Source organism: Corvus hawaiiensis, chromosome 21 (assembly GCF_020740725.1).
Source record: "Corvus hawaiiensis isolate bCorHaw1 chromosome 21, bCorHaw1.pri.cur, whole genome shotgun sequence".
NCBI classification, from domain to species: Eukaryota; Metazoa; Chordata; class Aves; order Passeriformes; family Corvidae; genus Corvus; species Corvus hawaiiensis.
In genome coordinates this window covers 5919210-5933310 of record NC_063233.1, presented here as the reverse complement: position 1 = coordinate 5933310, position 14101 = coordinate 5919210, and the positions used below count along the sequence as shown (strand labels likewise).

Here is a 14101-nt window from a genome sequence, read left to right as displayed (position 1 = left end):
CCTTTTCACTGAGCTATCATGAATGTTTTCTGTACAGACTGCTGACAAGCCTGAGAGGTGGCTCTTGGCTAGCATTTCACATCCAGACCCCAGCTTCAGATTAATTTTTTGCCCTGACCCCTTTCAGGAGTGATTCCCTGACCTCACCTTTACTCAACATCCACTTGCTGTGCTCCACAAGCAGCATAGGCAAAAATCCCTTTTAAGAAGCAATTCATGTGCAAACTCCCCCCTTCTGTATGCCCCACATCTGAAGCACCTCTACACAATTTCTTCTGCACAGGGATTTACCTTTCTGCACCTGACAAGCTGTTTCACTCTACTGCAGCTCCTGGACACTCAGTGCTGATGCAGATCTGCTTCACCTTCCCTATCAGCCCCTGATTGGATGTACAGCTTGTTAACTCTGTGGGATGAAAATATCAGGTTATAATAAAACACAGCTTGAAAACCACCCAGAGAAAAAGCAAGAGAAAGAGAGATGGTTTTATTCTAGTCATGGAGACCTTCATTATACAGAAATGAGAGTTTATTTCATCCAATAAACAAGTGACAGGTAGATCACAAACTGCATCACAGCTACTACCAGCACTGAGACAGTTCACCCACAAGTCTGGGGTAATACAATAACCCAACTGCACACAGCAGAGAATTTAACAATTAGCTCAAAAACTCAACATTGGGATTTGGTTAACTTTTTGGATGTGTGTGTATATATATATGTATATAGATATTCTTTTCCTACTTAAGTATTTCCTAAAATTCACATGGAAGCACAAATGGCTTTTAACACCTGGACATATATAGATTTTTCATCTTATATATATATTTATAGATATTTATAACAGTAAAGATATGTTTCTCATTACTACAATATACTTGTTTAACTCCTTTAAGCAGCTGGGAAAAAAAAAAAAACAACAAAAAAAACCCCCAAAAACGGTTTCACTACAATCACATCTGATATGTGTATGTCACAAATTACAAACAAACAAAACAAGCCATGTGTGAGGTTTGAGTCAGACCATTCCAGGACAGAACAGCTAAGAGGCAGGCAAAGAGTCTCAGAGGGAGCAGGCCTACATGTCAAATGGTGGTTTTGGACTCTCCGGGCGGGCGGGACTGGCCTTACCCGGCCGGCTGGAGGTTAAAGACAAGAAAAACAAAGAAAAAGGAAAAGGGAAAGGGAAGGAAAGGGGGGAGAAGTAGTAAAACAATAGTTAAAATGCAGAAAGGAACTGGCATCAGAACAATAGAGGATCCACAACAGAAATTAAGAGTAATAGCACTGAAATGAGAGAACTGCAACATGAATCAGGCCTGGAGGACAGCCTGCAACACAGGTGGCTCATTTAGCTCTGGTAGAGACATGACATCTGAGATGTACAGGGTTGATATATTTTTTAATTCTCAAGTCTTTTTTTTTTTTTTTTTCAATACATGTAGCATGAAAAGTAAAAACCAAACCTTAAGATGAGTTGTGATCAACAACGGTTACAAGTTTCCCCAAACACGTACCATCCACATGCAAGAAAAGGCTACGGAAGAAGTCACCACAGTACCCCAAAAACACTGAAAGATGTGCTTAGTTCAAAGCAGAAATATTTTCAACAAAACACCACACAGCAAACTCCCTGAAACATGTGGCTGTCCATTTGCAAGAGGGGAGCAGCATGTCTATTCCCCTCGCCCTGCTGGGTTCAGGAAAGTCAGCCAAAAATTGTGATGCAAGACAACTGCTGGCAGGAGCCAGTGTGTCCCCAGCAGGAATGGCCCGGCTCTGGGAGCCGAGTGTGAGCAGGTCCCATGAGCTCCCTGCACGCTGATATGCGTGCACTACCTCAGACTTCACTCTGGCAGGACTGGGCTGATCCATTGATTCCCCCCTTTACTGATCCTCCTGCCTCACTTTGATATGAAGTTGATTGCACTGTTCCCAACATGAAATTTTTGCACCTTAGAAGTCAACCTAATACACAGGACATTTAATCTCTTCCTAATGGGTGTTTTGACAGTAGATTTTTGCTAAGCCACGCTTTTGTCTTGAACTACAAGGAAAGAAAACAGCTACAGCTCAGTCCTGGGTGCTTCAGCTAACTGGTGCAGGCAGGACACTTATCCAGGCTAGACCAGGCAGATGGAATCACCGGACGGACAACCACCACTTGGACCTAAGGATGTCCCTGTGGCTGGTCTCTCCGAGGAGCCTGTGTACTTCAGGGATCCATGCCACTGAATGAAGGCTACTCTATGCTCACAAAGCAATACAGGACGCACGAGCGAAGACAAAGAGCTCGATCACTAGGCTAGAGTTTTACGACACACTGGGGAGGGGTGGTGGGAGGCAGGGATGTGGGATGGATGAGAGGAGTGACTGTGGCAGTGGAAGGGAGGGTGGAATGGGGAAGCTGCCAGCACGGCACTCGTTGCCAGCTGTCTACAGCCTCAAGTTATAAATCTAAGAGGGACGGTTCAGCCGGTCGGATTATGGTAGGTCGAGTAGGTGAGGCGGGGCCCCTTCTGCTGTGAAAAAGCAGGAAACAAAAACAAGAGAACACACACTGTGGTTAGCACAGCAATTGCAGTCACAACCACACATGCTTCTCCACCTCGCCTGAGCCAGCAAAAGAATCCAACCTGAGGCACAAACCCCCCAGAGTGCAGCTCCACAAACAAGGCTCACGGGCTTCTATTCGGCCTCACACTGGCCTTTCTGCACAGCACAGATCACCCTGGACTGCCAGTTTTACTTCCCTCTGAAATTTGGAAGTGCAGAGATTTACTGCCAGTAAGTGCCCTGGCTCTGGGATGAGTGGAGAAGCATGGACAACAGTGAGCTCCTGTATCAAGCACATGACAGTCACACAGCATGGATGGGGTCCTCTGAGACGCGCTGCTGCCAGAGGCTCTTGGCTGATTTGGAGGAGCACCTTCTTCCCCTGGCCTCGAGGCTACTGCAAGCCTGAGATTCCCTATTCTGACATGAGACTGATCTTGGATGTCAGGGGCAAGCTTAGGGCTTTCAGTTTTCCAGTTCTGGTGCACAGCAAATGCAGCTTCTACGTCAATAAAAGGAACTTTGGCTACTCCTACTCCATTCTGTTCCAACTCTTTTGCTGATACTTTAGCTATGTAAATGGGCAGCAATGTGTTTGCCCTCTGCATGGATTAAGTGTTCTAGAATCTCCTTCCTGTAACGGACTGGGGGGAAAAAAAACCACAACAAAAAATACAAGACAACACCCCTGACATGTCTCTCAGCTCTTTACTTGAAATATCACTTCAGTTCCAGACTACAGGCTGTAAGAAGGCTATAAACAGAAATATGTTCTGTAAGACTGAGTCCAATCTGTGTTTTTCCTTTAAAGCATGCTCCGTGCAGTGTCTGTGACCTCAACTGCATCTTGCTGATGTTTCCTTAAGATAACTAAATTGTTATTTATTATGTACCAAGTCAGAGTAGTTTTAAGGTCCAAACTGCCTGAAATGCAAAGTGCAAAGCCAACAGCATGTAGACCAAATGGAGGGGAAACCCTTGCACTGATCATATGGGACCAGGTGTCACAGAATTAATACCTCAATAATCCCAAACTGACAAGATTTAGATTACAGAGAATCAACTCACTGCTAGAAATGAAGGCCCTCTCCTGACACACTGGCTGAGGGGAGGGAGAGAAGACGGGCAGAGGAGGATATTTGTACCAGTGGTCTGTAATCATACTGGCACAAGAGAAGTTACACTCCTATAAATCAGGGCAAGTTCCCTCATTTAGCAAATAAACCAGAGCAACTCTCCAGTCCTGTTTATTAAACCTCAGCAGAACTTACTGCTCCAGATCTATTAAGCCCCAGATCTCAAAACAATTACAACCACTTGTTCCTTGCCTTGGGAAATGATACATAAAAAAGCTTCAGAGAGTAAAAGCACTTCTAAATGTTATCTCCTTGACTGAAAACACCAATGCAAGCCCCCACTGTCAGCATGGCAGTCAAGTTACTGTACTGCTCTTGTACAGAAAATAACTATGGGATTGAGCTAGCCCAGAAATTACAATTACCTTGGAAGGATGCTCAAATAATACTGTTGCTCAGAAGTAAAAATTGCAACAGGATGTTACAACTGGGGAATCTGTGACCCTGAGCTTCATGGCACGTGGATCTGTGCATTATCTCTAAGGGTGCCCACAGTGTAAATGCAGCCACACCAACCCTTTGGTGGCTTCTACCATCATTGGAACAGCAACAGGACCAGAATTAAAACCCTACAGAACTTCAGCTCAGCCTTTAGTGAGATGCTGTTGCACCATCACGTGTTAGAAGGCATTTTTTGAGAAGGTTGAAGGACTGTTTGCATTTCAGGAGTTTGCAAAGGTTGTGCTAAAAGCCTCTGAGGGCTTACATGAAAAGGATGCTTGAAACCACCAGAGTAAGTAAAGTGTTCTGGCAAGAGTGGCCACTTGACCCTAGCAGGATAAATAGGGCTGAAAGGAGCACAAGTAATTCACAGGTAGATGGGCTACTTCTTTGTAATGTACTATGACTGATTTTTGCAGACTTATTTCTCTCAGCATTCAAAGCATTTTAGGGTGTGGGACTGTCACTTTTTAAATTTATAAGCTCTTTCTGTTGAGGTTTGCTGGAGATGCTTACAGAATCTGCCTGGTAAGACTAGAAAAGGCTGCAAACTGTTTCCCAGCACTAAAAGGGACAGAGAAATCTCTCAGGCAGCATTTACCCCCCAAATGCTGCTTCAGTCTGACTACATTGCTAGTCAAGCCTTTTTACATCACCGAAAAGACACTTTTCTCTGTCAGGACAAGGAACAAAGTTTTGCTCACAGGGAAGCCTGTGGCTGTCTCCAGTACATGAGATGGAAGACCTGAGTCCTGGCAGGAGCCCAGGGAAATGAGTTACAGTGACTGTCACATCCTTTAAAGTCAGTCTTTCAGGCCATACCCAGAGAGAACACTGAGCTAATCCTATCTAAGAACCACTGGGCTAATAGATCCTTATCAGTGGAACTCCCTAACAGAGGTGGGAAAACATTACCTTTATTCCCTTGGACTGCAAAAGGTTTTGGGTGTAATTTTTTGGATCATTTGGGGTTTTGGATTTTTTTGTTTGTTTGGTTTTTTTTTTTTGTTTTTTTGTTTTTTTGTTTTTTTGTTTTTTTTTGTTGTTGTTGTTGTTGTTGGTTTTGTTTGGTTTTTTAAAATTTTTATTTCCTTGGTGCTCTTTATGCCAGATTAAAAACAGAATGCCCCATAACAGCGAGTCCCAGAATGGGATACAGACAACAGCAAGGCTCCTTCCCGAGGTTGTTCACCAGGATGCATGTTTCCAGGGCTGTCAGGGATGTCTGCAGGAGGCAGAATATCGGAGGAAACTGCTGATTGCTCCAACACCTCTGCAATGTGTCATCAGTGAGGAGGGTTGACGATGACGTCCTCAAAGATGTCAATCATGAGCAATCACTGCAATGTGGCACCTAACTGCAGTTCTGTGCAGCAGTAACAGACACCATCTACTGCAAGATGGGGGCTGGCTGCGACCCCCCTGCCCCAGAATAGTGGCTTGAACTTCTGCTATTCCTATTAAAGTAGGATTTCAGCACATGCTCCTCGCCCCCAGGTCTCTCTGCCGCAACCAGCAGCAAGGGAATCTGCAGGAACTGCTGCTGCTCCACTCCTCTGTCATGAAACAACATCCACAGAGAAAGGGAGAAGGGGCCCAAAAAATCCACACCTGCCCTGTTTTGCCCTCTGTACCTCTTTGTCAATAACGGCTGGAGGTTCCCAAGGAAAGGATTCAGCAGATTTTGCTAATGTCCCTCTTTACACCCCCACTCAACATTAACAGGATGAGCAGTACACAGCACAAACCCACACCCTGCTACATCACTGAACCACTACAATGCTGCAAAATGCAGGGAGAGAGAGGACAGGGAAATGCGCAGGAGCTCAGGGCAGTGTGTTTGAGGGACACAGATAACCACATCCTTCCTCTTGCAGGGGCAGGAGGCAGAGGAGAGAAGGCAGTTTGAATGGAAGCAGGAGAGTAACCTAGAAGGTAAAGGGTCAAGGGGAGAATAGAGGGAGTTCACATCTAACTGTGATGATGGGACACAAGGATAAAAGGGAACATTCAGTGTCAGAGTTATCCTGCACTCAGACATGGAAGTCCTGATATTAATGACCCAAACTCCTCTTGACTTCCATGAGCACTAGGGACACAGTGAGGATGGGAGCACTTCTCCAGCCAGACAATAGAAGAAGAGGAGTCTGAACTATCTGCTCCCCAAGTGTCTATCTTGATCCTAACAGAGCTGACAGACCAAATCAAACCAGAGTTTATTCAGCTGATCTTACAGTTAGTGTGGATATAAGCCAAATGAAAGACACATAGAGTTTAGACCTTGTTGCCAGAGCTCATTCCCCCATCCCACCTTCTCTATTTAGAAGCAGAGAAAGGGTCCTCCAGACCTTAAATCAGGTACTGAGGCTTTCCCAGCTCCCGCAGCTCAAGCAGCTGCTCTGTCTCTGATCAGCCAGTTTTTCTGTTCAAGACTCCTCCCTTTATGAGATCCTGGCAGAGGTGGTTCATCAGACAAGGGACTCTGTTACTAACACAAAAACTGGGCAGCAGAGGAGAGCTGCAGAGCAGTGCTGGAGAATGGGGACACAGTGACTCATGCATCGCAGCGAGAGTGCAAAACCTACCGTGGCTGCCAGTCCTCAGGGGTCACTGATAGTGATTCTGAAAGACAACACGAAATCAACATGGCAGTTCAGACAGTTCAAGGCAGAGGCCACACAGACTGTCAGGAAGGTGGAACAGAGACACAAGCGCTTGCACAGACAGAGTCACACATCCCCCTCCAAACACAGCATGAGTAGGGGGACTGCAAACACACGGACACCACTCATAGCCTCATCTTTGCACACATCCAGACCCTGTTGTGCACAGCGGTGCATCAAAACCCATCCATCTGTCCACACACCTACTCGCTGTTGCTCACTCACCCAAGTCCCTCACACATTCAGGCTGTTGTTCACACCAGTGTCATACCCAGATTTCAGTACCCACCAGCTGGGCACAGGTTGCTGGGCTTGTCTGTCACTGAGGATTCCTATCTTTTGACCATATTAAGTGTTAAGAAAGAGCTCAGGAAAGAGGGAGGTAACATGCAGTCCTGAGCACTACCCAAAAAGGCATGAAGCGGGTGGAGGCTTCTTTCTGAAGGTCATAAATCATGAAATCAGCTACTCCAATCTCCTGAATAATTCAGGTCATACAGCTGTGTGACCTTATCATAGAATGGTTTGGGTTAGAAGGGACCTTAAAAGTTATCTAGTTCCAACCCCCAGCCATGGGCACAGACATCTGCCACTAAATCACTAAGGAGATAATTTGTCCCTTAAAACTGTGTGTCCAAGAACCCTTTGGGAGTTCTACTGATGTGTCCCCATTGTACTGACCAGCACAGCAGCCAGTGAGAACCATCCCTGCCAGAAGGTAACCCCGGACCCATGCCCTTGTGATGCTGATCCCTCACATTCTTTTCCTTAAACGTTTCAAAGAATGGAGAACCCATTAATGCCTTCAACACATTTTTCCAATGGTTCAGTCATTCTCACTGAAACTTCCTTAATTCTCCTTCAAGTTCTTCTACCTACAATTTCTATCAAATTATTTTAAACTAAAGAGACTAAATACGTGGAGGAATACCCTAATAGACTTATTTCCCAGGTCAAATCCTAAATGCAGTCCATTGCACAGAGATAGGATCTTGGATGGTTTGTAACTTTCAGCTCCCAAAATGATGTATTTGTCAATATGGACTTCCACAGTAAACTAAATAAATGCTAAGTACAGAAGCAGGATGGCAAGTCTTGTTTTTAGTGTCCTTAACTATATGCAGGAAAACCTTTCTGTGCAAAAAAAGGTACCATGTGGTGATTATATGTGAAAATGTATTTATATGTTTATGTTTATGAAAAAGGAGTAGCGTGACACTTGTGTGAGTTCATCATTCATAAAATCAGATGCTCAAAACAGAGGCACAAAACTGCCAAACTTCTACACAGGCAATGAGCACACAAAGTACACCCAGCCATCACCACACACTTGAGTTCACTCCACACCACCAACTCCTTCATCAAAGCCCACTTGTGCTGTACACAAGAGCTTTGTTCTTCTCTCTCACACACATGCACACACACACACTACACAGCCCAGTTAGCAAGGGAAAGATGGGTATTAAAAAAGCAACAATGGAGATGGCATTCGTTCACCCATGGCAGAAGGACCCGAGTCCAAGTGCTAGCAGGGAACATTCTTATTCTATATACAGGAGAGGAAGAGAAAGAGTCCCTTGTCATTGGAAATTCTCCATTCATCAGTGAACTCAAATGACAAGCTGGTATCAGGATCCGGAGGAGTCTATGAACAACTGGAAGAATCAGAGAGGGGGATCAGAGAATGAGCATCACACTTCACATCTTCTGGAATTACATTCTCAACTCCAGATCAGGGCAGTCAGTAGCATGCAATCCAACCTACCATCTCTCCTAAACCAAGGGTTTGCTCACTCAAGCATGAAACTCTTTCCTCCTCTGCTCCAGTGCTGTTTTCCCTACCTTCCCCTAAACCCTTCCACTCATGCAAAAGGCAGAACAGCCATTAAGATAGGCCATGACAGATTTCTTCAAAAAAGGCCAATTCATTTCAGCCCATTTGGGGAATCCTATCACGATGGCCAGGTATATAGAATATTTTTCATGAGTGAAGAAATGAAACTGAGTGAATGGAGGAAGATGGAGACAGAAAGAAGCGTAAGAATACTGAAAACAAAACCACAAAGTAACAGTATATGGAAAGGCAGGGCCACAAGAAGCAGGAGCCAAAATACACAATAGAAGCATGCTGACATCTGTAGGTGCCTCCACAGTCTCTGGGGCAACGCTGAGGTATGTGAGGACAAGTTACTGTGGGAGCTGCATCAAGGTGCTTAGGAAGGACTGGGGTAAAGGCACCAAGAAAGTAAAACCATTTGCATATACACCAGAAACTGGTCTAATAAAGCTGTCTGGACTCTACCTCTGGGCTGGCTGCAGCCTGGCAGAGACCACTTCCCTCCAAACAGGCAGCACCAAGTATGAGCTGGGCACTATCGCAGGAGGAAGACTGAACTCACTCTGCCATACACCATCCCCAACCACTGACAGGCTGTGTGTTTCCACAGAAAATGCAAAGTTTCAGACCTGTGCCACCAGCACCCACTGGAGAGGTGTTTTCCACAAGGAAAGTGTTCCCTCTGGCATGTCACTGGGGAGTTTCTGGTTATCTTTGTTCTTTACACTGCAATTACCTCCTCTTCCTCAAGGGAAACTAAGTACCCAACACAAAAGCACTCCTGGTTCCAGACTGCTTCCTAAGTCCTGTTCAGAAACATGTATTCAGCGGCACAGAGGATAATCCCTTATTACTATGTTGAAGTGTGTCTGAAGTGACCGAACAGGAAAGGAAATGAGTTTCCTAATGGGAAAGCAAAGCTGTGTGATTTGAACCCTCTAGACTGGAAAACCTTGAAGTTGATTACGCAAGCAACAAAATTGCCTAAGAATTCATTTCCCTATCAGTGATTCTGTGATCCTCTCCTAGCCAAAATCAACTTAACAGCTTTGAAGGTCTTCCAACTCACCTTGAAGAACTCTGGGCCAAGAGAAAAGGGGCAACTTCAGACTTTGGGGAGCTCTACACAGAGGGGAATCTTACCCCAGTCCTGTGATTTATCTGGTGACTACAGGCATTGGTACAGTTGCTGTAAACCTTGGGTACAAGGTACTCTTCCACATTCTTTACAGAGGTTTGTAGAGAAAAACAGCTGCCCTTCTGCTCCTGAGAGCTGTCTTGGCATTGCCTCATCCATACAATAAATTCTCAGAGGACAACGATGCTCCTGCCTCTGGATACAATTCAAATATCCAAAGGCTGTACCCACACCATGCACTCCATTCTCCTCCTATGGCCCAGGCAGGCCAAGTGCTGCCAAGGCTCCAACCCAAAACCAGAATATACCCCACCTGCGTGGAGCAGTGTTTCAGGACTTACCTGGGAACACCAGGAGGAGCACGATTAGGCCGAGAAGGAACCTGAGGTGGGGGCCCAAAGGGATCAGGAGAGGCACCTGGCCTGGAGGGCACAGGGGGGGCACCACCCAGCGTGGATCCACCAGCAGGAGGTGGCCCAGGAGCCGGTCCGCGAGACCCAGGTCTGGCGGGGGGCACTGCAGGAGCTCTCCTCTGCGGCGTGGGGCTGGACGTGGGGGACCTGCCAAACAAACAAAGGCATTCAACTGCAGCAACAGCTCTGGGATCCCTCTGCCACCAAGGCTGCCTTCAGTGTTCTCTCTTTAGCTTCACATCGCTTTACACACCACCCTTTGGCTTTCAAGGACCACACCAGGCCCCAGGTTGCCTTCAAAGCTACGTCAGCCCCATCCAACCCAAGGGTTTAGAACATCTCAACATCTCTGTAAAGATGTCCTAGGAGCCTGCCAGCAGAAATACCCAGGACTCTTCATCCACAGGAAGAAGAGGAGAAGAGGAGGGCTCCCTGTCTCAGTGGGAGGCCCCGGCAAGGCACTGAAGAGGCATCAGGCAGCTCTGCGGGGCTCCCCCCCTGAGCCTCTGGTACCTGCGTCCGGACGGTACGCTCTGCACCTGCAGCCAAGAGTCGTCCACCGGTGGGGGCATGGGGGTGCTGATGGTGCTGGTGTTGATGTCCCCGATGATGTTGAGGGCCTCTTTCAGGGCGTGGTACATGCGCAGCATTTCGTCGCGTCGCTGGGCCTGCTCTGCCGACTCCTCCATCAGTGTATTTTGGTCGCCACAGGAGTACAGGTTTGCCAGCAGCTCTGAATGGATGAAGTCCTTGGTCTGTAAATGAGCAGAGAGAGGGAATCAGTTTTCAGCATCTTTCCCCAGAACACTCTATTCTGTCCCCACCTCTTCCTTCCAAGCTGCCTTCAGCTTTTCTTCATTCTATTCCTCCCTCTCTGTTTTTCCCCTTTCTGCCACTCCCACCTCCATTGACCACGGTGAGATAAGTACATTGTTTATCATGAGGTGCATGATTGTCTTCGGCATGAGGTCTCTGATGGTTTTGTTGACAATTGCCATGTAGGAATCCACCAGGTTCCTGATCGTTTCCACTTGTCTCTCCAGCTGAGGATCCATGGAGTGCATGAAACTATCTCCTCCATTCTCCTCTGCTTCACTGGCCTGCAGAAAAAAGGAGAAACAGAATGGTTCTTCAAATGTAACACAAAATTGGCTTTTCATGAGAGCTAAGAGAAGAATAGAAGGGAACAGGCAGGAAGCGCATGCAATAAGTAAAACTTACTTAAACTTACATTTTGATTGTCAATGCACAGCTCAGTTTGTACAGACTTCTCCAGCTCAGATCTGAGAAATTTTAGCAAAAAAACCTGCTCTCTCAGTAGGAAGTTATTAAACAAAGGTGAAAGACAACAGGGACTCCTGACCCATGTTCACAGGTTATGGCTCTGGTGCATACTCAAAGCTCTATTATTACTTTTTAATGTCTACAGCTTCCTGAATGGTTCTTCATTTGATCTGGGTTTTCCATGACCAGAGTCAGTTAAAACCAAGAGTCATTCACCATAAATTAAGTCTCACAGGCTCTCTGCCATGTTGCATCTTTGTCCTCATTATACGAATGAGAAAACAGATACAGAGAAGTGACATAACTGCTCCTCTCAGGCTGACCACAAGTAGATGGAATAAACTAGAAAACTTTTCTATCACTTCAACTGCAAATCCTGCATCGCAAGTTATAATTATCTTTTCTTTCACACCAAGCAGATGAATCTCTTCCTGTCTGCCTGAAGTAGACAGAAGTAGTTGTTTATTCTGTAAGGTAAAACCTGGACTGTGCTGTTTGACAGCAAGCAATCTCCAAGGCTCCTCCATTTGGGATCAATTTCAAAGCATTGAAGCATGAAAGAACTGCTGCCTTCCTCCATGCTTACTTAAAAAAAATCCCTCTGGATTGTATAATGAACCGTCTTCGTTTTAAACAGCCCTAGTCTGAACAATTTGCCATGTAGGAAATGGCATCTCTTTTGTTTTGGGGAACAAAATATATGAGAAAGGGCAAATTCTTTTGTTCATTTGAGCTTTTGCTGAGAAGATCTTACATAATGAAGGAATGCAAGGTCTCAGTGTGAAACAAAGTGAAGGAAGTGGATGTCAAGCAGGACAACTTAAAAAAAGTGAGGGTAAAAAAACCCCCAAAAACAAGCTTGCACCAAGATTCAGAAGTCATACAAAAAGGGAGGAATAAAAAGAAAAAAGGAAAACTCAAACCAAGAACAGAAACAGACAGCAGGAATCCAACAGAGGGTACAAAGAGGGAGAAGAAGCAAATGCCTCTCAGGAAATTGTGACAAAAGGAGAAAAAATATGAGGGAGCTATCTGGTGAGAGCCCCAGGAGGCAACACAGGCAGAGGGGGTCAGACTTACTTTGTCCTTGTCCTGGCAGGCCAGTTTGAGCATACGTAGAAAAAATTAAAATAAAAAGGGACAAAAAATAAAAGATGACTTTTAGTTGGTCTCAGAATTTGGAGAAGGTCCCGTAGTAGCAGTGACAGGCAAAAGACCAATCCCACTAAAAACACATCAGTACCTCTATTACCCTAGAAGAGGAACAAGCGAACTGTTTGGCTAAATTGAAAAGTGGGATGCTCTGCAAAGGCAACCATATTGTTAGCAACAAAGGACAACCTACTTACCTGCAAGGACCACTTGTCATTCCTTACATGGGTTTTAAGACAGGAACCAGGGTTCCCATGTTAAACCCCTCCACTTGCACAGCAATAGGTGGCCCACAGCCACTGTGGTTAAGAGGCCCAGTCTGGTTCAAAGCTAATCTGAAGTCATGTCACTGTTAAAGCCCAGTCTCTAACCCTCTTCTTTAAACATCTTATCAGTTTGTTAGGAAATGCTTTAAGGCAAACCCAGCAATATTCAAGTGTAACAGGACAGATGACTGCAAGAAATCTATTAGAAGCAACAAATACAAACAGAAAAGCAATTATCACTTTTCTAACGGGAAAACTATTTATAGCAGCTTCCTCTCACAGAGGAACCAGAAAGGCTTTGAACAGAAACACATACCACAATTGCCTAGAAGATACTTTTAAAGCAGAAAATAATGCTGACAATAAGTGCTGTGGGACAAGGGGAAGAGAAGAGATAGGAATTCTTGCTAAAGGAGCATATTAGGGTATCTACCAAACAAAAGAATAATTCAAAGAACATCCCTCCCTAATTGGCTGGAGGAAGGAAAGGGAGAACAACTGCTAAGTTAGGAAGTTTCTAATAAGACTGTATAGTGTTACCAAAAAGGACTGGTGCCTTTTGCTCAGTGGATACCATACCAGTTAGTAGTCACGGTAATTAAATGTCACCCTTATATTGTGAATTTAAAGTCCACAAAACAAGACAGCTAGTGGGATTTATCAAGGCAGTCTTTTCCTACTTTATCTTCCCTTTGAAGCTGCCAGTTACTTTATCTCAAGCTTCCCTAATGGAAGCACCAGGATATACCAAGAATCTTTTCTGTTATGAAAGATTCTCAGCTCTGGAAAGATGCAAAACCCTCACAGACTTATTTTTAACACAAGAAGATGCAGCTATTCTTCTCAATACACATGCTGTGCTCCTCCTTATCCCATTATCATGGCTGTCACTTACCCCAACACGCTCTGGGTAGACTCCTGCACGAAGGAAGGAAGCCTTCCAGCTATCCACCTCTTCCTGGGTCTCACAGGCCAGCTCCAGCTGCCGGTAGTCCTTGTAAACATTCCTGACAGGAAGACACATATTTTATTATTCTCTCTCGCAGCTCAGAGATCTGCCCATCTTTGACAAAGATATCAGTGACCAGGGAATCCTCCTGTCATTTTAAGACAGAGACACAGAGACATTTGGTCCCTTGCTAGGAACCTCATGATGACCCTGCAAGAGGAATTTTTTTTTTAATCAAGTTTGATGGCTCTCAAATCATGTTTCA

The 14101-nt window shown here is 45.3% G+C and overlaps 1 protein-coding gene across 21 annotated transcripts in view; it reads right to left on the bottom strand.

Moving 5' to 3' along the window:
- Positions 1-467: 467 nt before the first annotated feature.
- Positions 468-14101, bottom strand: part of DNM1 (dynamin 1) — a 66403-nt gene continuing 52769 nt past the window's right edge. For 4 of the 21 annotated variants that reach the window (XM_048325234.1, XM_048325229.1, XM_048325235.1 and 1 more), the window contains 6 exons: positions 13783-13894; positions 12550-12561; positions 11115-11285; positions 10699-10940; positions 10114-10332; positions 1436-2523 (listed from right to left, as the gene is read on the bottom strand). In XM_048325234.1, the coding sequence (XP_048181191.1) occupies positions 2451-2523; positions 10114-10332; positions 10699-10940; positions 11115-11285; positions 12550-12561; positions 13783-13894 (829 nt within the window). In that variant the 3' untranslated portion in view covers positions 1436-2450. Of the gene's footprint in view, positions 1141-1435; positions 2524-6719; positions 6757-8294; positions 8453-10113; positions 10333-10698; positions 10941-11114; positions 11286-12549; positions 12562-13782; positions 13895-14101 lie in introns of those variants that run through there. The other 17 variants (XM_048325239.1, XM_048325240.1, XM_048325231.1 and 14 more) reach the window with 13 other exon arrangements.